The 25,388-nt window shown below is 38.6% G+C and overlaps 2 protein-coding genes across 4 annotated transcripts in view; both read right to left on the reverse strand.

Annotated features, from left to right (window-relative positions):
• acaca (acetyl-CoA carboxylase alpha) overlaps nt 1-18,005 on the reverse strand; it is a gene marked incomplete at its 3' end in the record, with an annotated part of 29,703 nt that extends 11,698 nt beyond the window's left edge. Inside the window, exons 1-39 of one of the 3 annotated variants that reach the window (XM_079247745.1) lie at nt 17,831-18,005; nt 16,267-16,399; nt 15,833-15,971; nt 15,542-15,651; nt 15,368-15,449; nt 15,188-15,286; nt 14,827-14,933; nt 14,620-14,730; nt 14,313-14,522; nt 14,060-14,230; nt 13,323-13,484; nt 12,892-13,055; nt 12,607-12,757; nt 12,345-12,448; nt 12,029-12,256; nt 11,675-11,825; nt 11,415-11,549; nt 10,419-10,565; nt 10,139-10,327; nt 9,790-9,890; nt 9,562-9,650; nt 9,293-9,417; nt 8,770-8,883; nt 8,090-8,203; nt 7,904-7,993; nt 7,674-7,792; nt 6,433-6,456; nt 5,839-5,985; nt 5,229-5,372; nt 5,007-5,109; nt 4,813-4,920; nt 4,633-4,689; nt 4,308-4,352; nt 2,710-2,751; nt 1,981-2,196; nt 1,637-1,792; nt 1,317-1,541; nt 421-576; nt 183-329 (exon numbers count right to left, since the gene is read on the reverse strand). In XM_079247745.1, the coding sequence (XP_079103871.1) occupies nt 183-329; nt 421-576; nt 1,317-1,541; nt 1,637-1,792; nt 1,981-2,196; nt 2,710-2,751; nt 4,308-4,352; nt 4,633-4,689; nt 4,813-4,920; nt 5,007-5,109; nt 5,229-5,372; nt 5,839-5,985; nt 6,433-6,456; nt 7,674-7,792; nt 7,904-7,993; nt 8,090-8,203; nt 8,770-8,883; nt 9,293-9,417; nt 9,562-9,650; nt 9,790-9,890; nt 10,139-10,327; nt 10,419-10,565; nt 11,415-11,549; nt 11,675-11,825; nt 12,029-12,256; nt 12,345-12,448; nt 12,607-12,757; nt 12,892-13,055; nt 13,323-13,484; nt 14,060-14,230; nt 14,313-14,522; nt 14,620-14,730; nt 14,827-14,933; nt 15,188-15,286; nt 15,368-15,449; nt 15,542-15,651; nt 15,833-15,971; nt 16,267-16,399; nt 17,831-17,871 (4,956 nt within the window). In that variant the 5' untranslated portion in view covers nt 17,872-18,005. The remainder of the gene's footprint in view (nt 1-182; nt 330-420; nt 577-1,316; nt 1,542-1,636; nt 1,793-1,980; nt 2,197-2,709; nt 2,752-4,307; nt 4,353-4,632; nt 4,690-4,812; nt 4,921-5,006; nt 5,110-5,228; nt 5,373-5,838; nt 5,986-6,432; nt 6,457-7,673; nt 7,793-7,903; nt 7,994-8,089; nt 8,204-8,769; nt 8,884-9,292; nt 9,418-9,561; nt 9,651-9,789; nt 9,891-10,138; nt 10,328-10,418; nt 10,566-11,414; nt 11,550-11,674; nt 11,826-12,028; nt 12,257-12,344; nt 12,449-12,606; nt 12,758-12,891; nt 13,056-13,322; nt 13,485-14,059; nt 14,231-14,312; nt 14,523-14,619; nt 14,731-14,826; nt 14,934-15,187; nt 15,287-15,367; nt 15,450-15,541; nt 15,652-15,832; nt 15,972-16,266; nt 16,400-17,830) is intronic. The other 2 variants (XM_079247743.1, XM_079247744.1) reach the window with 2 other exon arrangements.
• A 1,331-nt stretch (nt 18,006-19,336) lies between these two features.
• The window catches only part of LOC306761313 (T-box transcription factor TBX2-B-like), a gene marked incomplete at both ends in the record, with an annotated part of 10,815 nt that continues 4,763 nt past the window's right edge, over nt 19,337-25,388 (reverse strand). Inside the window, one exon of the mRNA XM_079247438.1 lies at nt 19,337-19,452. Coding sequence (XP_079103564.1) covers nt 19,337-19,452 — 116 coding nt within the window. The remainder of the gene's footprint in view (nt 19,453-25,388) is intronic.

Below are 25,388 nucleotides of genomic sequence, written 5' to 3' on the forward strand. Positions count from 1 at the left end.
TAAAGTGACAATTAAAAGAACTCAATGACAGCCAAAGAAACAGAGAGACACCTACAGAGTGAAATGGGAATTACACATTTTAAAAAAAAAATGCAAGAAAGGCAGATAAAGTAAAAGTATAGTAAAACCCTTACAAATATTCATAAAGGTGTACACGTATATATGGAGTGTATAACACTGACCTCATTGCCCCCTGGCAGTCGGTTCATCTGCACCAGCTGATCCTGAGCATCCAGAACCAGCTCAGTAAAGGTGAGCAGCTCAGATGGAAGAGGGCATTTGGGTAAATAGGCATGTTCCTGACTGGAGTGCCAGAGCTTTTTCAGAGCCTGGGAGAAACAAAAGAAGTTGCAAAACATGAACCATCTTTTATGTAGTAATCAACCAAACACTGAAAAAGTACGTTTTTTAATATAGTACCTGTCTAAACATTTCTGGAAAGTCATAGACATAGGTGGTGCCTAGAGTCTGTGCCTGGAAGCGCTTGGACTGCAGCAGGTCCTTGGTGACATACGGTGTATTGATGAGCATACCGTGCAAAGGGCCTTGTTTATCTCCATAAGCTTGGAACATTATCTAGAAAAAAAAGGACAAATAAAATCACCTTGTAGTCATGCCAACATTTTTTTTTTATTTTTGTAATGACGAATAATGAATATGATGATTGAAACATGCCATTGCTTCACATCATGGATTCATGCAAAACACTGGATTCAAAGTGCAACAATACTGTAAATACATACTTTTTTTTTTTTTTTAGCCTTCTAGATTCAGCCTTATTTTAACCTCCCAGCACTGTTCAGTATTTTCACGACACACAACTTTTTAATGATTATAGCTGCTGGAAATGCTACCAGTTCTTTCTCAACCACATTTCCTACCTTTACATAAACATCGAATTAGACATCACTCACATTCATAAATACAGAAGTAAAACAGCACAAATGAAGAAAAGGAAAAAGAAAATTAAACATGAACTATGAAAGTAGCATTTTTTAATGACTTCATGCATATTTAACCCACCCAACGAATACTTCAGTAATGAACAGGATGGATGAGACAGTGGCTGAAGCTGGATGACGTGCATCTTACCTGATCTGCTGCAGGGGGGAAACATATTACAAAAAGAATTGTCCACCAGGCAAAATGTACATCACCACACTTGAATTTCACTCCAAATTAATGCAACAAAAATAATTTATCCTTGTATGTCACTAATTGAGGTTCAAGAATTGAGGGTTCCAGGATGGAGAAGTTGCACTTTGCCCGAGACTGGACAATAAGCAGATGAGATGGAAAATGTATGAGTGCCCCACCTGTCGATCTTTGGGCCCCACCTGTCCCGTTCGGGAGTCAGTGACCTCTTTGTAGAGGCTGATATCCAGGTAGTACCCTGATTCATTAGTAAGGAAGAGGCGGATGGGAATCTGCTTTCCTGTTGGAGTCAGTCGGATGTTAATTTTCAATTCGGCTTGCAGGACACGCAGCTTCCACAGGCGGCTGCCATAGCGCATCACCATGGAGCGCACAGACTCCTCAATCTGAAATTGGTAAGGAAAGATAAGAAAGAGGCAGGCTCACTGATAACAGTGTGCTCAGTATATCACTAGTGTGCATGTCCGAGTTATTCTCAAACCTTTGATGGGTCCATGATGACGGTAGGGACGAAGTTGAGGAAGATATGGTTACAGTCGGTTCTTACAGTTGTGTTATTGAAAGCCACTTCCAGTTCATCCATGGCTTCCAGCAGCAGACGCTCAGCTTCATTGTGAAGGTATTCAAACGAAGCCTCCTATTGAATGAACACACAACAACTGTCAGGACTGTCAGGTATAAGAATTCTAAGAAAGATATAGTATACATACATATATAAATATATATACAAGAAACTTTATAATAAAAGGCAAATATACTTCATAAGTCTAATAAATGAAACAAAAAAACAGTCTGTATTAGTTGCATATTATCTAATTTTCTTACCTTTGTGACCAGATCAGAGTGGCGGATAATGGCTCGGACAAAGAAGCGGTAATCTGTAACTTCTGCGCCCACCTCCACGCGGGCCGCACCCAGGTACAGGTGCATCTTGTGGTTAGCACATGGGATGGCAGTCAGGGCAAAATTGCGCATGCGGTTCAGCTCCAGTTGGAACGCTAACGCCGGCTCCAAGTGCCGATAGATCCTGTCCTCCTCAAACTATTAAAAACAAGCCAAAATCTCAGCATTGTTTCAAATGATTTTGTTTACAAATATAATTCTCACTTGAGGAATCTCAATATTTACCAGCAGAAGCTGTGCTGGGACATGGTGTAAGTACCAACTTCGTGTATGAGTAGAAATATGCCTTTGAGCCACGGACTGTTTTAAGTACATGAATTCCCGAACAATCTCAATCTTATAAAGCTGCTAATGGGAGTCATTACTCTTAAATTAGGTACATAATTAAAGAGTTCATTACAATAATGAGTTTTAGCAGTGTCACTGCACAGAAACTATCAGCTGCAGTGGAGAAGAGTGGTCATCACTGGCTTTGATTGAATGAATCTCAGAAATGCCTGAGAGAGAGAAGTGATGGTACTGGTGGTAATTCTGCTTTGTTTCCAAACTTAAACTTTACAGCTGATTTTGTAAGAAGACATATGTTTGCATTGTTTCCAGAATTCATAAACGGTATAACTAGATAAACAGTACAACTAGTAGCACACCTACCTTGTCTCTAGAGCGGAATGTGAAGAATTTTGGAAATTCCCTCTGTGTGAATAAAAGAAGTGAGAGAAATAGAGAAACTTCATGGAAATAAATCAACAGCACATGCAAAGTAGAAACCTTACAAAGACAACATTTCTATAGTAATATGTTTAAATCAATGGAAATGTACCACTTAAAACCCATACAGGAGGAGAAAACATGCTAGTTTAGTCTTAACTTCTGTGATCAATAGGGATGGGAAAATCGAATCGAAAAATCAAAAATTTGAATTTTTTGCTTCACAATTTTAAAATGGATTCTTTTGTTTAAAAAAAAAAAAAAAAAAGATTTTTTTTTTTTAAACTAAATAAAAATAATCCATTATAAAATGTTGTCATTTTTATTGATTTTTTTTAAACTTGTCTTCTTGGGCATTATCGCAGTAGAATGATGGTCGGGAAACTGTGTTGTCTTTTTGTGACTGAAATCAAGACAAATGACGAGCAAAAAAAAATGTTTTACACATTTTTTTTTTTTTTTTTTTTATCTACAAAATTCAGCAATATCAAAGAATTGTGAAAATTGCAATTTAAATCGAATCGGCACCCAAACAAATCGGAATCAAATCAGGACAAAAGCATATTGTCACAGCCTTAGTGACCGACAGTAATATAATTTATGTCTCCAAGAATCACTGACTATTCACTATGGCGACAAGTTGTCATCATGATAGTAACAGGCTACTTTACAAGCACCACTCACTATGCTCATGAATAAAACATGTACTTTCATCAGACACGTGATCCTTTTGAAAAATGCCCGGCGGCCCTGTTTGACGTTATCAGATGAAGTGTCCCACTTGCCAAAACAATGCCTGACCGATTGGAGATGCTCCTATCAACTCAGCCTCCATCATGACGAGAGCTGCCACAGTACACATACTGCAAACCTTCACAGCTATGATTTGACACTCCGATTACATATTATGTTTTACTCAACGGTATAGTGAGCTGTGGAAAATTCTGTTTATTTTTTTTGCTAAGGACAGCGCTGTGCATGCAAGTGAAAGACCCTACATTGAATGAAGGACAGTAAGCCTGATTAGCTCTCATTAGAGACTGTGGTGCCATCAAAAAGAAAAATCAAAGGGTATTGTTAAAATGACAGCAGAGGTGAAAGGATTGGGCAGTTCTCCAAATGTAATCCCTTCTCTTGTCTCTGCTTTCTGGATGTAAGTGGCTGTCTTGATTATTGGTCAGATTTGGAAAGATAAAGATAAAGCCAGCCTGGCTATCCATGTTAAAATGCATGTTCCCATTACTGTAGTAATAAGGGCTTTAGAAATGTCTTGAAAGGCAAAAAATAAATAAAAAATAATATTCAGACTGATAAGTTTAGTTTATTCAAGCTGCTACAGCTCATTTGAAAACAGAATTTGACTCATTCATGGAACAAAGTAAGCACAATAAAACCCAGTAATTTGATTTCACAGTCAACTTTTAGTAAACTGATGCTCTAACAAGTGAGATTTTGAAAGCGACTGTCTGGATACATAACATGCACTTATTTTGTAAGGTGGAATAGTCCTGTTCAAATTTCATTTGTCTTCCAATACTTACATGAAACCTTTGGTCCACCTCACAGTTGACTTGCTTTCTGAAATCCTGTCATCATAAATGCAGCAAAGGCAAGGCATGCAGAAAGAGATGGAGAGAGAAACAGGAAAAAAAAAAAGAGCTAAATTTCAAATGCAAATTATTAGTGCAATTAACACAGTAATGTAATTCATTTTTTAATGCAAATATTAGTCAATACAGAAAGAAAGATGTGAGATTGAGTTTATTTTATTTTGGTACATGCAATTAACTGCTGAACGGGTGGCGTGCAAGGCAGGAGCATGTCAAAACAGATGCCGTCTAAATAAATATCTAACAGAACATTTACCTTCTGAGCAACAAGAAAAGTCAGTCTTCGGATGCCGTGCTCAAAAAGCAGAGATTTCTGGAAAAATAGCAAAGAGTCATCATGAACATATAATTTTTTGGAGTATTTTAAACATTTAAATATCTCTATTTAAAAAAAAAGAAGAAAGAAAAGAAAAGCCTTGTTGTTAACAGCAGCCACCTTTGACTGAGTGAATTCCCGAAACATGGCTGCCAGGCCATCATCATCAATGTCGCAGTCAGTCTTTATAGCCACATTAAGGATGTGGATGGGTTCATCCTGAGCACTCTGAATGACAAAGCAAACACATGGTTTGGTTTCAGTCAGACTGGTATATAGTATGCTTTTAACTGGCAGCAGTCTGTCTTCTTCACCTTGTTGTCTTCCTCTCCGTACAGTACTGGATTACTGCCATCTGGGAAAGTTGGGCTTGGAGGAGGAGAGTCAGAGAAGCAGCTCAGCACATCAGTTATGTTCCTGTAAAAAAACAAACAAAAAAATAAATAAATCGCACAATCTAAGTTTCATGTTTCAAATATTGTTTTCCGACCAATTAATGAAATTCAGATTAAGACTTCTTTTATGAAAGAACTGACCATGTGAACTCCTGGAAGGAGCGGAAAGAGACCATTGCTCCCATTCGCTGACAAGGTGGTGTAAAGGATGTGTCGAGCAGTACGTCACTCACGCTAGCCACATGAACCATGCCGTAGTGATTCAGGTTGGATGAGAAGGACATCCTAGAATGAAGACAGCAAACAACTGCAATGAGAATCTGCAATGCTACAAAACTTACACAGAGAAGATTTCCCCGATCCACCTTTAAGAACCTCACAGCAGTTTTGATCCCTCAGCTCTTTGGTAGTTTGTTTAACTGATCTATGAATACATGCACGAGAAGAACTGAACTTAAAGAATAAAAACCGAATGAGGTTCAAAAATACAAAAGTAGGAATAAATTTCCACCATGAGGAGTGAATAAACCGAAGTAAGCAAAAGAGATCCCAAGAGTCTTTTGAAAGATCTCGTTAGTCCAATAAAATCAAGGATGATCCTGCTGTCACAAGAACAGAGAAACAAAATACACCATGAAGACCATTTAAATACCAGTGTTTCATTATATTAGGAGTTAAGTCTTTGGTGGAAAGGAAGGTGACCCAGAAGCTTTATCCACTGTAAGCACCAAAGAGGTTTTGTGTGCCGAACCTGTCCACAGTTTCCACATCTGTGGTATTTTTCTCCTCAGCATTATCCTTAGATTCACTATCTTGTGTTTTAGCATCCTGTGGTTTAGGTTCCTCTAATTTAGTGTCCAAGGCTTTTCGATAGTCCGGGACTGGATTGGGCAATTTCCTGGCAGGACAGTTGAGAGGTTTCAGGTGTTGATATTCTGACTCAAGTTCAACATTCTCCCAAAATGTTGCTCTATTATCTTTCATTATTACAATTCATCCTGATTTACTCTTAATCCCCACAATACTGAGGCATATACACAGCCATTAGGATTAAAAGACACACACACACACACACACACACACACACACAGAATATTTGATACTATTGTAGAATGCCAAGGGCCATGCAGTTATCAGTGAAATTATAAAACATTGCACATAACCAAGCTACACTTGAAAAATTATAATTGTCTAATTTTAGCACATTTCAAAGTACCAAATAGTTCCACTACCAACAATTTGCTGATGAATTACTGGAATTTCAACTTGATCTGGCTCTGGATCATGCAGCTAGCTAGTTTACAGTCATTAGTAGTCTATGCAATAAAAGGAATGTTTACAATACCTGTTTAGAGTGGGGATGTTCCCTCTGCAATCAAACAACATTGATTACTACGTGGTTAGTGTTAGCCATCAGGACAGGAAGACAGTCAAGGTGAGGAAATGTGTGTGAATGAGAGTGTGTGAATGTGTATTTGTGTATTTATCAATTTCTAAATGGATGAAGTGAACAAAAGGATGAAGTAGACAAAGAAAACTTCAAATATCTTTCTAGCAAAAAGAAGCACACATTCCCCTTTTTGACTGCTCCCTTTGAAACATGCATCATTAGATCTCAAGGCATCCTGAGATAAATTCTGAACAAAGAGAGAAACACTCAACAGTCTCACACTGCTGTGTAGTTTATAAATGAAGCAAACATGAAGGTTAATCCAGCCACGCCAAACGGGAAGCATGCAACTGAATGGGAATATGATGGCATTCACAGAATTACAACAAATGATTCTGTTAACGGAAACCAGCACAGCACATGACATAGTAGGCTCCGGCAGAGGGACAGCAAGCTAAACATTACAACATACACACAGATTAAACAGACATGACTATAGGAGGGTTGTAAGCTTTTTCAAATGCCGAGCATGTACAAAATAAATCCTATTTATCTCTATTTTTACCCTTTTTTCTCGTGTATTCTCGCAGAGGATCTTCAAGATTTTTCCACAAATTTACAGGGAAAAGCAGCTGATATGAGACTCTTCAGGCTTGGAACTTTGTTGAAAATGGGACTCGCGCTTGAACCATGGGAAGTACGCTCAGCCTTGCAAAATACAATACAGCCTTTTGCACATGTGGGCATTTACAGGGAAAACAATGACGAACAATGACATTGAGGTGGGAACGCTGGGGAAGGACTGAAGCACCAGGGATAACATGCATTTAACATAAATCTATTATTCAACTTTGATTTTAAAATGCATCTTATATATTCTTTTTAACCCAGAAAGCTGGTGTTGTTGGGGGGGGGGTGTATTTTATGTCACCATAGCACATCTACAGCTGTACTAAAAAAAACAGCAAGAGTTTAAAGAGGATAAATAATCCACCAACAAAATGAGAATATAATAATATATTTTAACAAATATCTGTTGCTATGCAACAATGCTCACAATGGGCACACATCTAATGGTTGTATCCACAGTGCCACCATATATGGGGGGGAGATGGGTGGCAAGAAAGGAAAAAAGTAATGAACAGCCAGTCAGCATAGAGGCTTTTTCCCCTTATAAGCATTTTTATGTGTAATACCTGTTGGGATGCGAGGTAGGAAGCATGAATTGGAACTCTACTACACATGTGTTGTCCTTGAGCTGTCGATGCTGCACACTGTTGAGCTCATAGGCAATGTATGCTCTGCGAACGTACACCTGGGATTATGACAGACAATGTTTAAGAAAAAGTTAAACATGTGAAGCACCTTCAACTTAGTACAAATCATATATGTCTGATTGCAGACGTAGGGAAAGGATTCTCCTCACCTCGAGGGCAGCCATCCTGACAACCTGATTACTGTGGTAGAAGAAGTTGGGGAGAACATCAAAGATGGATGTCTCTGACAGGATGAGTTTCTAGGAAAAAAAGAAGGAATAATCAGTCATAAAAAAGTCTTTGTCCATTTTTAGAGAAAGAAACAACAATAGATGGCAGTCTGTTTTATTGCCTACCTGCAGATTCTCAATGCAGAACTGATGGCCGTACATATCAATGGCAGAGAGGAAGATGGACTCCACCTGATTATGGCGTAGCTCATAGGAGGGAAGGTGTGAAGCTATCAGCACCTGGGCAAAGAAGATTAACGTGATACTTGAGGAATCAGACATTCTAGTTTTTCTACAAGTTTTTCTTCTATTCTAATTTTTATCTCATGAAAAGTAGTAGTCAGTCTAACCCTTCCCATAGTTGAGGGCATATACTGACATCTGGTGGTGAATTTATCACTTTACATAATGGCTTGGCGTGATCACGGCTTGTTTTTGTTTAACCAATCACACTCTTAGCGTTTTTTGGGGGGGTTTTTTGCACTGCAAAGAATGCATTTTGTTAATTGAAGATGCTTTTTTTTTTACCTCCACCAAGAAGCTTATATTTTTTTAACAGCATTTATCTGTTTGTGTTCAAGATAACTCAAAAGGTTATGGATGGATTTTCATCATATTTTCAGGAGTTGTTGGAAATGTGAAGAAAATGAAAAACTGACTAAAATTTGGTGGTGATCTGGAATTTTTTAAAAGATTCCTTGACATTGTGCTTGGCAGAGGTTTGTGCTGCTTTCTAGCTTTTGTTTGAGTCTTTTGAGTTACTTTAATAAAAAAATGAAAACAAGACTGGGGAAACCATAACTAACCTGCCGAGCACGCAGTGCCACTTTGGCGTTGGTTGTCTTGCTGAGCTGTGTGAGTTCAGTCAAGATGGCCATCAGTTCATCTGTCAGAGTAGGGTCACGGCCACAGAGCTGGTCCTAGACACACACAACACAGCATATAAAGCATATCATTTTGTAAAAATTGTATCATTGGCCTGATAAATATCACTTGAATGAGTTACATCTCTGACTTGGCATCAGTTAAATCTAGAATAATACAGCATTATGCAGTTCAAAGTGCTTCACTTTCAGCACACATTACTACTTTAAACATAAGCTTACATTCTTTAACTTACCTGGACATATTTGTATTTTGGATTATATAATATATAAAACCAACAGTCTTATATATAAAACATAAAAAGCAACGATTCACTGATATGTTTATATTACCAAAAAATACTCGTTTCTGCTCAGTTATTACTACAGACATGACAAAAGTAGGAATCAGTCTTCAACAATTAGACTTGTATATTCCTCTTCCTCAGTGAGGAAGGACACTTACAATCAGCATGGTAACCAGCAGGTTCTTCTTGGTGACTTGAGCATGAGAGAAGATGTAGTTGAGGACATTAGCCATGTCACCTTTGTTTTCTTCACGTAGTGCAAACACACACTTGTCATAGTGTCCTGTCAAAAAAAAAAAAAAAGTGTAAGAACTTCAATATAACTACAAAGGAATATAACAGGCAACAGAGCTCCACCGAACAGAAACAGAATGTCAGTGCAAGGCTTTGCATTTCAAGCAAACAACAAACTTCCGGTGTTCCCCACCATTTTGGAACTGGATCTCCACTTTCAGGTACTGCCTAAGCAAGTCCATCACCACAGCCTTCATGTGACCTCGGATGCCGCTGCGATACCTAGTCGGGATAAAAAAAAAAAAAAAAAAAAAAGAGTATGTGCTTGGACAAAGAGGAATGCTACTCATGTACTTATTCCACACAAGAGCAAAATAAGAACTATGTGGGAAATGTATCATAACAGTGTATGGTTTCTCACTTTTGAACCAGCTGAACAATGCTTTGTGTGTTCATAAAAAAGACTTCTCTCTCAGACTTCTTGTTCAGAGTAGCAGCATGGCTGTCCAGGATGTTTGCAATCTGGAAACAGGGGAGATAATCAATATAAGCATTTAATCCCACCAGCAGTGGATACTTATAAGCATTTAATCCTAGTGGAACAGATGACCCCCCACCCCTCACTAAACAAGGTAATGTTATTTGCAAACTGTGCACAGGACGCAGAGTGCAAAATCCTGGGTAAGAAATATGCATCTATGTCTACTAAGTGGCAAATTAAAACAAGAATAATGCATTTTACATGACTTGTGCAAATGTTGAAAGGGTACCTGCTGGCTGGGGAACTGGCAGAGTACAGAGGTTATATTGCTGGCATACTGAGCCATCTCCTTCTTTATGGCCTTCTCCACAGCAGGGGGGATGCGGCCGGACACGCTTGTCATGATGTCCTGAAGCTCCAGAAGTGGTAAAGATGGATCGCGCATGGTTTTCATGAGCCTTTCAACCCACTCTTTCAGCTGAAACAGACACACAAAACACATCAGGAACTATTTACAGTGTGAAATGCTATTGCCAGTCTCCATTTGTGAGTTCAGTTTTTCTTTTTACTTTAGCACTAAAGAAAGGCTCAGGAAGGCAGTAGCCATTCATTATGTGCACAAGATGATCCAGTGTGCTGTGGAAGACCCTGTGCAGCTTTTCCCCTCTCAGAGCTACAGCCTGGATGGAAGGCAGGGCCCCTGTATACAGCTCCGCCTATAAGACAAAAATGTGGACACTTTATATTCCAATCAAATTACAACAGTCTAAGCCAATCTAACATGTCAGGAGCACAAAACTGGTTAAACTATAATGTTCTGGATGAAGGGAAATCTGAGACATGCATACATACATATGCTAGATCAACTAATTAGTGGGAAATGAAGGAAAATTATGTGACTGCAGTGTAAATTATATGACTATGTAATGTCATTGCTGTAGGTGGGAATAAACTCCTGTATCATTCCTTATTGCAGCTGACCTGAAGGAGTCTCTGACTGAAAACACTCTTTAAAAATAACACGTAAATAATTTGCAATAATAATAATAATAAAAGTGTAATAAATGCCCGAGAAACCTGAACCTCTCATAAATGTCAAGGTCTGAAACTGTTGTTCAAAATGTATAGTTCACATCTTTCCTTCGCACCATCTTAGACACATTTATCATCCATGGGTGCCTCCTCCATTATTAACTCCGCCTAACAGCTTTCAGACATCAGGCTGGTCCTGATGAGTGCTGAGACACAGAAACACACCTCTGCCTCGGATAACAGAGCTGTCATCGCTGATGGCAGAATCCTGCCTCATTTATGTTTTCACTTCATACACAAACAGCTGATGTATAGTCCTCACAATGCATAGAAGACTGCAGATGTTACATATGACAAGACAACCTTCCATCATTCTGACACTTTTCATGTTCAAAGGGACTAAAAAATAAATTGATGACCTCTCTTTTCAGAAAGATTATTTAAGCCAAACAGATATGTGACATGTTTTTGTTAATATGCATCAGCCTCAGGAAACCCTACTTAGTATATAGCATTAATCAGACATAGAGTACCTGCTGCACTCTGCTTGGGTCATCCAGCTGTAATTTGGCAATGACACAGCCAGGCTCCAATGCTGCTCCAGCCCTCTTCACGTAATGAATACAACCAGACTCGGCAGCAGTGAGGGTCATCACCATCTTCATCACCTGAAATTCATAGCTGTAGACTTTACACCAATGCAACTCAGCAGTCAAAAAAAAAGGGCAAGTTTGACAGCTTTCAATGTGTCTTCCACACAGCACACACACACACAGACGACTCAATACACTACCTCTATTTCTGCGTAGCACTGGCCAGCAAACACATGCCCACCGTCCTCAACTGTGTACTGGATGATTTTTCCAGCCGAGGGAGATCGTAGCATGGAGGGATCATTCTCCTTTTCAAAAACGCATGTTTTGTTCCCAATTGTGATGCGATATCTATAGAAAAAAAAGAAAAATACCATAAAAAATGTCAATTACAAAACATTACAATAATATTCTGAGCATGTCCAGGAATCTTTGGTTTGAAATGCATGTGCTTTTATTGACTTTATCACTCATAAACTTTAGATAACTAAGATTAAAGGATGCATTATTTCAATTCATTACCATTCTGTTCTGTGATTTTTTTTTTGTCCTACCTGTCCACCTCTTCTTTCATGTAGGTGGTGTAGCTGCTTCCATCATATAACAGCAGAAGACCTCCATCACTGAGCCGATGGACGTCCACCTCAGCCAAAGAGTTGTTCATGATGACCACATAGGAATTGGGAGACTGACGCGTCACTGTCAGAACATACTTGGTGCCTTCATATATCAGCTCCACGTCCACAGTGTTGAGCAGTGTATGTGCTGGTAGCACCTGGCCCCTGGTCAGAAATTAGAGTAGCTCATGTTTTGTAATAAAACCCCCTCTTCCCAACCTCCCAGCCCCAACCCTTTCTGCCATTTCTTTACCTTTCCAGAGAATGCAGAAAGTTGGACACACTGTTCCTCAGACTGACATCAGCCACATGCAGAGCACCGCTCACAATTCCCAGCATTGTGTCAGGACGCTCTGCCTGCATGCAACAAATTATTTTTTACTCAGAAAGGAAAACCAACGCTGGTTAGATAATCTTAGCAATTTGTATATCATCCAAAAATTGTGTAAGATTATTCTTCAACTGCAATTATTAAATGCCAAACAGGTAGCCTGTGCTGGAACATCTCTGCATACCTGCATCTTCTCTGCGATGAGCCTATCCAGCCAGCCTGTATCAATACTGTTGTGCTGAAAGCTTTCAGTTTCCAGCAGTTTAATGAGATATTCCACTGTGGTTCTGAAGTCTCCTCTAATAGACAGCTCCTTCAGAGCAACCACCATGTTGCTGCAGGAGAGACGAAACCAGGTTAAACAGCTGCACAGGAACTGTTTTTTGTAATCACCAATGAAACCTTAATATATGATCAAAAATGACACGCTGAAGACAAGGCAGTGGTTTAAAAACCCAGGTTTACTCACGAGATAGCTTCTTCACGATTCTCCCCCCAAGAAAAGCAATGACCAAACTGGGAGTCAGCAAACTCATGCAGCCCCCCTGCGGCTGCAACGCTGAAGTAGCCCCAAACGTTTTTATTGCTGCGGAAGTTCAGCTCTTGTACTGTTCCAGAACTTGGCTTAAAACCCTACAATCACACACACACACACACACACACACACACACACACACACACCAAAGTTTATCTTGTAAGATGCTGAATCAAAGCCAGAAACAGCTAAGGTGACATTTTGGCAAAAGGAACTTTTGGAACAAATAAATAGTACTGAAGTACTTATATTAAATAATCACTGAGAGGAAAAAAAAAGGAAACAAAACAAAACAAAACCGCAAACCACAAAGTTTATGAACCTTTAACAGAAAATATTTTGTGTATGAACAGATTGAACAGTACCTCATCAGGATTTTCACTGGTGATTCGTGCTGCGATGACGTGGCCTCTTGGGGAGGGAGTATTTGACAGACTCTCAAAGTTAATGGGACAGTCTCCCCAGGGGTGGACTCCAAAAAGCATCCTGATGTCTTTGATCCGATGGAGAGGAATACCCATAGCAATCTGAAAAAAGAAAAAAGAAAAAAAAGTGATGTTGGGGCATGCATCTTCATGATCAGAATGCAACTCCAGAACACGCTGAATGAATATCACACACATAAATTAAAATAATTATTTACAATGAAGGAACTTGCTCACTTTCCCTGATTACTTTATTTAATCTTTAAAACAACCAACAAGTAGTATTTTAGAGGAAGATAGTGAGTGTGGATACTGTTTTTGAAAAGATCCCTTCCTCCTCTGAGCCAACCAGTGTGCCACTCCCACTCTGACACCCAATCAGCTTGACTACAAAGCTTTCCCAGCTCAACTGCCGCTGACCTATTTACACACAATCCTGAATACTGTAGACCACACCACGTGACAATGTGGTCACAACCCAACAATCTACCACTGTCTATCACCTCTTCTTTGTCGGTGGTTGCCAAAGAGAAAGGGGACTGGTCTGAGATGTGATGGAGAGGAAACGGGTCAACTGTCCGCTATAGTACAGACTCAAACACTTTGTATGCGTTATGTAACTGCATGCATGCTCAGTGAGCTCTTTGTAGTACTTTAAATGTGTAAGGGAGGCTGACCTGCAGCTGAGCAGCAGGCAGGTTGACATCAGCAACCATTTCGGTACAGGGGTGCTCCACCTGCAGACGTGGGTTGAGCTCCAGGAAATAGAAGCTGCCATCCATACTGTAGAGATACTCTACGGTACCTGCACTGACATAGCCCACCATCTTGGCCAGCTTCACAGCACACTGAAAAGACAGAAAAGCTGGAAATAAATCCAGACTGAAATTTGACAGGACGTATTTTCATCTTCTTATAAAAGAGCCGCACCTGTTCCATATCCTCAAACACATCAGAGGTGGCGATGGTAGCAGGAGCCTCTTCTATAATTTTCTGGTGACGTCGCTGCACAGAGCAGTCTCTGCCAAACAGGGAAATGGCATTTCCATATTGATCAGCTAAAATCTGCACCTCCAAGTGGCGGGCATGCTTGGCTAGCTGCATGATGAATATAGGGGATCCTGGAACTTCTGCCTGGACCTAAAGCACAACAGAGAAAGTCAAATCTTCTAGTCATGAAAAGCAAAAACGAACAAAAAACCCCAACTATTGTTCTTCAGTAATTCATGCTAATTACCTGTCTGAAGAGGTTAGGGAAGTCATCAGCACAGTTGACTTTACGGATCCCCTTTCCTCCACCACCTTCTGATGCCTTCACCATAACTGGGTAGCCAATCTTCTCTGCAGCCTGGCAATGCATACATAGAAGTTTCCAAAAAACATGCTTGTGAGAGCAGCAACATTTAACACGCTGTGTGAACTTTCGGTGAGGTAACACACTTACTTTGAGGCCATCCTCTACATCTTGGATGCAGCCGAGCTCATATAATTCATGAGGGACGTTGACAATTTTCTTCTTTTGGTTGCTCTCTGTCCATTCAACTGTCAAGCCTGGAAATGGAGAAAAAAAAAAAAAGACTAAATCATTACTTTAATTGGAACGTTAACATGTTTAAATTCCATTAAACGTTTGGAAAAAGAAACAAAAAGAATGAGATTATGATTAGATGGCATTGCACATGCAAAAGGCTTCCAAATAAAGATCAGAAGAGCAAAAGAACTAAAGAAAGATGAAACTCAAATAATACTGATTCTTGAATGATCCATAAAAAACAGCAAAATGAAAATGAAAAACTTCCAGCTACCTGTTCCGCTCCAGGGCAGAGTTGGAATACCAGCTGTCTGAGCCACGATTGAGGATGCAATCTTGTCTCCGAGAGCCCACATAGCCTGACTTGGAGGACCTGAAAAAAGAGAAAGGGATTCATTCAAAATTTATAGTTGTATAAAAACTGTTGAAAAACTAAAGAACAAACATCCTTTACCCATGAAAGCGATGCCATGTTTGTGAAGGAGCTCTGGGAGTTTGGGGTTCTCTGAAGCATGACCCCATCCAGCCCACACTGCCTACAAGATGCAAAAATAATACAATTCAGCTACAAAGAACATCTTTAACAGAACAGCTGAAGCCAGCAAAAATATTATGAGCTTGGTAATACCTGAACTGGTATGCGTTTAGCAATATCCAGAATGAGCTCAACGTTGGCATAGTTATTGTTATTAGTTCCTCCAGGTACAGGGACATAATGATCAGCCATTTTTATGTATTCTGTAAAACACATAGTGATAAACTTTGAAAAGATTTTGAAACATAGAGACCAAGAGTTTCCTTCCAGTGTCCACAGTTTCCATGTTAGAGTCATGAAACAGGAGCCAATTCTGATATCAGAGTTGATGCATTTATTCAATGTATGTATTGCAAAGTTCAGAGAAACATAATGAAAGCTCACCTGCATTGGCCTTCAGGTCTTCTGGGGTCACCATGACAACAAATCGGATAGCCCTTTCATTACGGAACATCTCATAGGCCCAGCGGCGGATGGAGCGCATACATTTAACTGCTGCAATGCCATTGTTAGCGATGAGTACCTGGGTAAGAACAATCGTTGAGTCACTAATATTAATTTTGTCTATTAATGCCTCATCCACATTTCCAAAGTAGCTGACAGATTACAAAGTGGAAATATTTTGTTGTATGTGCTGAATAGAACAAATTTATGTATAATTACTTTACACCGTGATAGAATTACGATTCATACTTGCAATATTGACACATTTCTTTTCATTAAGAGAGAATATCAAGGATCTATCTCTGAATGGGTTTTATTTATTGTTTATTTTGTTAGAAGCACTCTGAGTCTCTTAAAAGAAACCTTTTTGTTACCTTTTCAATGACCTTGTTACCACCAAAGCGGGTGACAAATTCAGCAGGAGATGCAACAGTAAAGTCCCTCTGAAGATCAATTCGCCTGCGATCTCTGCCCTGTTTCACCAGATGCAGCCCTGACATGCTTGGTCTGTTTTAAACAATATAAAAAAAAATAGGCATAATGTTACAGGGTTCTTCTTAAGACCCTCAGTTTTAAAAAGAGAATGGGATTAGATAGCTATTAAAATGCCAGGGGCAAGCATTTGGCAACAGAGCTTGACAAAAAAAAAGAAAAGAAAAAAAACATGGATACAGCCCAGTAGATAAGGAACTACTGATATCGCCTCATATTGATAAGAAATCTATTTTATGAAAACTTAAGATGACAGTTCCATGTTGAACGGAAACAAGAAGAGATATTATTGTAAAAAGGTTATAAGTAACATAACTGTAAAGGGGTTCGTGGCAAACAGTACTTGTGGTCCGATAGTAAAGAAGTCAAACAAAATGTGAATAAGTCCTCAAACGTGTTTACATGTTTGGACAAGTGTCACAGCAGGATTTGCACAATTCCATTAACCAAGTTCTGGCACAGTGAGAGGGACGTGACTATCAGCTGGCAGGTGTGGCATTTGGCTGGTCGGCTGCTATGGCCTGATACTGAATTATTGAATCACTGTGAGGATCACTGGAAGGGGGCAAATGGTTTCCGGGGATTAAATGCAGCGCCCTCTCAAGACGTGCAGGTTTTGATTTCGATCCAGCTGCAGGTGCCCCATCCTGTATTTCCAGTTTTATGTCGTTAGGTTCATCCCCACCTTTCTGGTATTTTCTGTTAAACTGATTACACAAAAGCTCAATGAGCCCAAAAAAGTAAGATCCATGTGATCCTGAAGTGGTAATCACAGATTCAAAAGAAATGTCCTGACTGGGATTTTAGTTTTCACACTGCATCTAGAAAATAATAAAAAACCATTAGAAAGTGACATGTAAGCCAATTCATCTAAAATGAAAGAAAATGAAATCTTACAGGAGATATTTCTTCTCAATTTCTGAGACCCAGCACTTTTACGTGAGGCTGCTAATAAAAAAAATAAACTATGGTGAAAAGTCCCATCTATGAAAGTGACGAAACAAGGAGCTTCTGTGAACTGTGAAAAAGTGAGCATTGGCAGACAGACAAAGGGCTGCTGCAAGCTTTAAAGAAAGTTCCATCAGTGCTGAATGGCTCTTACCAACTGGTGGATGTGGGATTTCTGTGTGTGAACGTCACACAACTTGCCCAAACCTACATTGCCAAATCTTTGCCCGCTCTCTAGGAGCAGCCTCACACAGTACACAGAGAAATTCTTCAGTAACTAGGGAAACTAAACTTTTCACATGCACTTTAAAGAACCTATGCAGTTACGGAAAAGTACCCAGTCTGCATTGAGCATGCTCTGTGTTATACAACTTGAAGGTGCATGTTCCCCACGTGAGTCTGAAATTTGCCTTAAATGGAAAAAGACAAATTGAAACTGCAGGTAATGTCAGAATACAGAAGTTAAATGCATTTCTATAAACTTATAACGTTTCTAACCTTAGATTAAGCATGGAGCCATCCATGTGGTCAAAACCCATTTCATAGGTGCTGTCGGAGCTACCAGAGGACGGTGACAGTGAACGATTCTCCTTTTCCTCCAGCTGCAAGTCTGCCTTCCCTTGGATTTCATCTTCTGAGTTCTCCTCCGATATCGATTCCACAAGGAAGTGAGAGTGCAATTCCTTGACAGCGGGGTTTTTCTTAGCAGCATCATCCTGTTGTGCCATAGCTGGACGACACGAACAGGCGGCAAACACTAACAAGAAGCAGAGCGGTGAGAGCACAAGTTATAAAGATGGGAGTTTGCAAATCAGGGTGACACCCTTTGGCAGGGTCACGATACTGTTTGTCAAATTGCAAAAGCGGTTTGCATAAACTCAGTTTTTATTGATACTGCAAGTAAACTTGCAACACTCTGATCTGACCTTCAATACAGCTTCAATACATTTTGTGCAGATGCTAAAACAATTACACGATTAACAAGGTTGAAAGCGTTAATTTTTTTTTTAAAACTTACAAACTAAAGTAACTGATGCTTTTTTGTTTAACAAAACAGAAGAAGAGGAAAGTATTTTAACAAGTGCATTGCACTTGCAATAGTCTGCATTAATCTAGAAATTATATTGACCTGTAACAGATACATTATGTTCCTATTTATTGAGAAATGCAAACAAAACATACCTGGGGGTGATCTCGTTAACGGCCAGCAAAATTTTTACTAACTTATTACACAACCACATGTAACTAATAACACTACTGTCAGGCTATAATCATTCTGGAAAACTCTTCCCCTGTTCGGTTTACTCAACAATTTAGCGCCAACCTTAATTAAAATCACATTGTGCAAACAACAGTCTAAACTATTAACTATACTGTCAGTTTACCTCTGTAAGAGCTAGTGTTACACCTGAGGAAAGGTGGAAAAAGGGAAGACTTTTGAATAAGAAGGCACACCTTACCCACCGACAGCTGCTTGTGGGACCAGAAAAACAAGCCGAGCACTCCAACCACACACACCGCAAAGGTGAACCACGGGAACATCACAAAATGATGGATAGCCACGACTACATGTAGCTTGTAGTTAAAGCACATCCTCTAACATAAATAATATGATTAAATTACACAACTAAAGCAGCCAAGTGGCTTGCTGGTTATATCGCCGCGATGTTACCTGTCAAGTCAATGCTAGCCTCCTACCACATGCTAATAATGCTATCTTACCGGGAAGCTGCTAATGTTATGGTGATGGTACTGATACAGCAGCGCTATCTCCACCACACACCGGTGTATTGTAATGCAGCATGGGGGCTAAATATGTCCTGCACCAACAGCGATGGTCAGACTGTAATCTGTACAACATAATCTGAGATAAATATCCAAGCACGCAACTCACCGCTGGTGATAAACCGACACGTAATCCTGAAAAAGTTGAGTGAAATGAGTGAATAAATTAAATGTGTCTGCCAGACATCTCTGTGTCCAGTGACGGTGGAAAAAAAAAAATCACATCATGATGAGGTCACGCTGCTCAACCAGACGCCTCAGCGGCAGAGAGTGGGGTGATGTGGTGATGCGCAGGCAGGTTACTGTGGGACGATGACCTCTGACAGCAGTTTCCGCTATAGAAATAGTAAAGATAGAGAGGACATCACACCAAGACGGCGTGTGCATAGTGTGTGTAGTGTGTGTCAAGATATTCATCTGTTGTTTAGCAACGTTTTTATTAACATTATTCAATATGTCCCAAATTACTGTAACATTGTTTTATATATATATATATATATATATATATATATATATATATATATATATATATATATATATATATATATATATATATATATATATATATATAATATTTTACCAAAATAGCCTATTCCTTCTTACCTACCCTATATATATATATATATATATATATATATATATATATATATATATATATATATATATATATATATATATATATATATATATATATATTGTATCTTTGCATTTTTGTTTATAACATTTTTGGCCATTTTCATTATATAGCCTAATAACATGAAAAAGTTTCATATGCATGATCAGCATCTCTTTCAATATATTTCTGTTCCAAGTTTGATGCCTGTAAATTTTTCAGTTTATTCAAAGTTTATCCTATCCTTGCTCACCATTTATTTTAGTCTTTGATTTTATTTATTTTTTTATTTATTGTGTGAAAACTGATCAGTGGTCATTAATGCCATTAATAAATAGTTAATTAACTGTTATATTTTCATTATCATTGGTGAATCTGTTACCAATTAAAGTAGCTAAATGGGATATGATAATACTGGATGTATACTCAGGTGATTTTAACAAAATAGCACTACTTCCCTCACAAAGATAAATTATTTTCTATTGCAACTAGATCTATGCAGCTTTCCTCTGTGGTGGACCAATGAAATTCCAGGGAAATGTTGTGGGCGGGTTTAGAATGATTGAAGGCGGGGCAAAGCCCGGAAGAAGACTTGTGGTCTGTCAAACTTGTGCCGCAGGTACACGCACGTGGGACGGTAGTCAGTTTGTTTGGCACGAGTTTTTAACGAGACTGCCTTTTCGGGTGTTGATAAGAGCTGATTTTATCAGTTGTGGTTGAAACCAGTTTTGAAAACAAGTACTTTTCATTGTAGGTTGCGTGGTTTCACAGGTTCTATATTTTGCATAGATTTCCAGATGTGGCAGCGTGATAACGCAGGAAGATGCCGTTTGTTCACTACATGAGTTTTTATTTAGTTCGCAGAGCAAATGCCTAAAATATACTTTGAAAGCATTTTAAATTTTAAAATAATTTGAACAATTTAGATATTTATGTTTTGCTTTCTATAACGTTATAGTGTTATTGCAGTTTTGATCCACTAGATGTACTCATGGTACTTGTAGTTTGCATTTTCCTCATGCATCACTCAATACAAGAAACAGTTCATGCATAGATTTAAAGGAAAAGTATACATTTTCAAATTTATATACTCTATTTGGGGCTGGCAAAGGCATATGTCTGTTTCTGTTTGCTTTTTTTTTTTATATATATATACAGATAGTTTTAGCAAAATCCGTGTGAGTAGGACATTGGCCCTCAGCTCACATGCTTCAATAACATGTTTGCTGCTGTGCTTGTTAAACTTTATGAGTCCTTAGTGAATAAATACTTACACAGTGGCAAATGTTAAAATAAGACATAACTTATTAAATTTGGTGTCTTCCTTGCAAATGAACTCTAAGGTAACCCCTTTAGTCCCATTTCAGGGTGACATTCAAATAAGTTCCTCTCATGCAAGAAAGTTTGTCCAGTTTCATGATGAATTTTTAAAAGTGCAAAGGCAGAAAAGCTCCCAGACTCATAAGACTAATATTTTTGAGTTAGGTTTGATTTCCGTTTCTTATATTTCCTGCTTTTGGTTTGTTTTGAGTGGATTTTGGCTCACTTTTTGCTTGTACCAGTTTGATTATTAAACAAATCGCCACAACATGGAGTGCTTCTATTTACCAAAGATGACAATCACCAGTTTATATCTGTTTGAATTTGCATAACAGTTATCACTCTTTTATTATAATAATCTGCCTTATTATGCACCCTAAATTTCTCCTGTCCTTTCTTTTTTTTATAATGTTATGGAGGCCTGAAGTGTAAAAATAGATGCATTATAACAAAATTGCACAAAACTGATGCAAGAATTGAATTTGTTGGGTTCACAAAGTCTTCAATGGAAAGTAAAAATAAATGTCTGCATACAAATACATTTTCCTTACCATCATAGTTTACATAATTTATTATCAATTTGGAATTGTACATGCATGATGTAAAACAGTAAAGCTGTAATTTTCAAATGTTTTGATCTTATTGAGCACTTTGCAGTACATTATGTTCAATTCTGACTTATTTGCACAAAGTCTCTTAGTCCTGTAAATGGTTTTGTGGCTTGATTCAACTTCACGTGTCTTCTTTCAAACTTGCAGGTTGGCAACGTGTTGCTTCTTCAGCACAGGATATAAACTGGTGTTTCTGCTGAGTGAATTATTTACACTGTATGCTACAGATTTATATCTTATCTCTTTGTCCCATCTGTGGTGACATTTACGTCTTTGTCTCAGAACATTTTGAGCAACTCAGTACTGGGTATTCTTCCAGTATCTACAAGATACTCTGCCTCAATGCAACATGTGGTTTAATGACATTTCACGACAAGGATACATTTCTTTTAAGAACATCATCTGAACTTTACTGACCCGAGAAAGTGATTTCCCTTCCGATCAGGCTGTGAAATATGCGTTAATATGCGTTTAATGTGGGACTCTGAGTTCACAGTCTTTCACATCATTATGAGATGTGTTTTGTAGTCTCACTCTCATATTGATTATCTGCTCTAGAATAGGTAGAAGAAAGATATTATAGTGAATGAGGTAGAATGTTGTTAAGAGGGCACATTCTTGAAACATAGAACAGTTCTCAACAGTGGAGGAAAGTTTTAAACCAACAGTAAACAGATTAACCCATATGAACATTTATGATTACTAGACCTACAACAAGAGAAATAAATTCAATATTTTTTCCATAAAGATATTTACAGATGATTTTTCTTCTTGTTGTTGTTGGGTTAACTTTTTACAGAACTGTACCCTGCATGCCCCATCATCAAAACAGTGATGCAGTATCCCAGTGCATCTACACAGTAATGAAAAGCTATTTCCAACTTCCAAAGTTAAAAATACAGAAAGGGAGAAAAAGACAGAATATCAGCTACAAGTCAAACTGAATTGTGTGAATTAAACAAATAATAATGGCGGTCTTCAGATAGGTTGCCCACAGCAAAATGTCAGGTTAAGTGTTGCATTTTATCAGTTATTAATGGGTAAGTCCATCAAATTAGATTGGCAGACAGACTAATAGACAGTCAGATAGGCAGACAAAAAGATGGATGGATGGATGGATAGATTCAAGCACAAAAGATGTTTGTACCGAAAATATTTATCCATCCATTTTCTGCCGCTTATCCGGGGTCGGGTCGTGGGGGCAGCAGTCTAAGCAGGGAAGCCAAGACTTCTGGGAAGCCAGAGTTGCCCACATTTGCCAACTCTAGGGTTGGGTTAGAGTGGGAGAGACCCTAAGAGTTCCCAGGCCAGTCGAGAGATTAATCCCTCCAGCCTGTCCTAGGTCTTCTCCGGGGTCCCCTTCCGCAGGGACATGGCCGGAACACCTCATTAGGAAGGCGTCCAGGAGGCATCCTGACCAGATGCCTTAGCCACCTCAACTGGCTCCTCTCAATGCGGAGGAGCAGCGGCTATACTCTGAGCCCCTCCTGGATTGAGCTTCTCACCCTATCTCTAAGGGAGAGCCCGGCCACCCTGCGGAGGAAACTCATTTCAGCTGCCCAGCATGCGAGATCTCGTTCTTTTGGTCACGACCCACAGCTCATGACCATAGGTGAGGGTAGAAACGTAGATCGACTGGTAAATCGAGAGCTTTGCCTTCTGGCTCAGCTCCTTCTTCATCAAAACAGACCAGCGCAGAATCTGCATAACTGCAGGTGCTGAACTGATCCGCCTGTCGATCTCATGCTCCATCCTTCCCTCACTCGCGAACGAGACCTCGAGATATTTAAACTCCTCCACTTGAGGCAGGACCTCACTCCCGACCCGGAGAGGACAATCCACCCTATTCCAGCTGAAGACCATGGTCTCAGGTTTTTGGGTGCCAATTCTCATCCCAGCCACTTCACACTCAGCCAAAAATATTTACTGGTTTATTTTTTTTCATGAAGTACATTTCATTCTTTACATTGAATTAAAAGAGAAACAAAATGAAAACAAAAAAACAAAAAACATTGATCCCAGTCATATTTTTATAACAGGTATTAAGCCAAGAATTTTGACATCGGTCTAAATGGATGGCCTCAGTAGATACTCAAAAAGCGTATATCATAAAATAATAAATAACATTTCTCCTCAAGGTATGTTATTAAACAACTAAACCACGGCAGATTTTCCGAAATCTTTGAGCATTGTGTTAAGAGTTTAAAAATTCTACAAATCCATTTGATATTCTTATAATCATTACCAGTAAAAAGAAAATGGAGACAATTTTCCATAAACTGAGAAAGTGTCCAAACTTGTGAATAACAGTGTATTTAAATAGCCTGACACAAACAATCTCCGAGTGCAAGTATTACGGTCAGTTGTTATGGCCAAATGACTTCCTGAGTTATTTTCACTGGAAGCTGTCAATGAAACAAGTTTACCTCTTAACTCCACAATTTAGATAATCACTTAGAAGCTGGCTTAACCTTAACATATATTTTTCACTTCACGTTTGTGTCAAAATGATGACTGAGCACCAAGGCAGGGGAGCTGTATGGACTAACTTTGCTAAGAAAGAGATTAATTTAGGTAATTAACTTACGGGATTAAGCCTAACATCCAGACTTACTCTGATCTGTACAAGGCAGCGGAATCTGCCTCACAAATCCATTTAAACTCTTAGGACACAAATGCATGTACTTGGACTGATCTCATTGATATTTATCTGTTTAGGCCAATTACGGGAAAGGCAAGCCTGTGGGGGATAATAATACCACTACAGTAAATGTTAGAAAAAAACATCTTGATTAAAAAACAGTAAAAACAAAGAAAAAAAAAAAGGGGGGGGTATACTTTAAGAAATGTTATGTAGGTGTTCAACACTCATTTGTGATTGGCAATTTTTATGGTGAACAGTAACTGTTTTAATTTGCAAAAGGCATTAATATTCACACTGCATACTGAAAATAAAATGAGTTAAAACCTAAAAGCACTCAGAGAGGACACACCTCTGTCAAGCCGGATCCAGATCATCCCCAACACCTTATCAGTTTTTCCTTATTTTATTTCTGAAATTTCCTGAAAATTTCAACCAAATCCATTCAGAACGTTTTGACTTATATTGCTAACAGGCAGACAAAACCAACACTGCAGTTTACACGACCTCTGCCTTGAAAAAAGTTGAAATGTTTACACTGTCGAATACAGAAAAAAACATTTTAAATGACATTCAAAGCGCATTTCTTAAAGCATTAATATTTTAAAACATCATTTTCTTTAAATTGTGATTAGAAGTCTTTAAACTGACTTCTATGCATGTGACTTAAACTCTGATTTGGTGTTTTTTTGATCAACAAAAGACACTGAGGTGTCTTTTAAAGCTTGGCTATATTTGGTTTTGGAAAATTAAGTGTTTATTACAGTTTATTACAGGCATTTGTGAAACCAAATGTTTTGGTAACATTCAAATAGCATGTTTTTAACATGCAGTCAGGATCTAAAACACACTGATAAAAAGATAAAGGGAGCTCTAGTATTACATACATGACTTGACCTGCAAATTAAGAAACACATTTTCATGAAACGAATTTATAATTACAGGATGACAAGTTAATGATCAGTAACATCATAAACTTGCATGTTGTTATTCACCACAAAAACAACAGATTCTGCAGTAACGAATGTGGTTTTATCAAGTGGGATATGAATGCATAGCAGCTCATTATTCATTTGTCACAATGGG

This window comes from Telmatherina bonti (genome assembly GCF_933228915.1).
Source record: "Telmatherina bonti genome assembly, chromosome: 10".
Classification (NCBI taxonomy): domain Eukaryota; kingdom Metazoa; phylum Chordata; class Actinopteri; order Atheriniformes; family Telmatherinidae; genus Telmatherina; species Telmatherina bonti.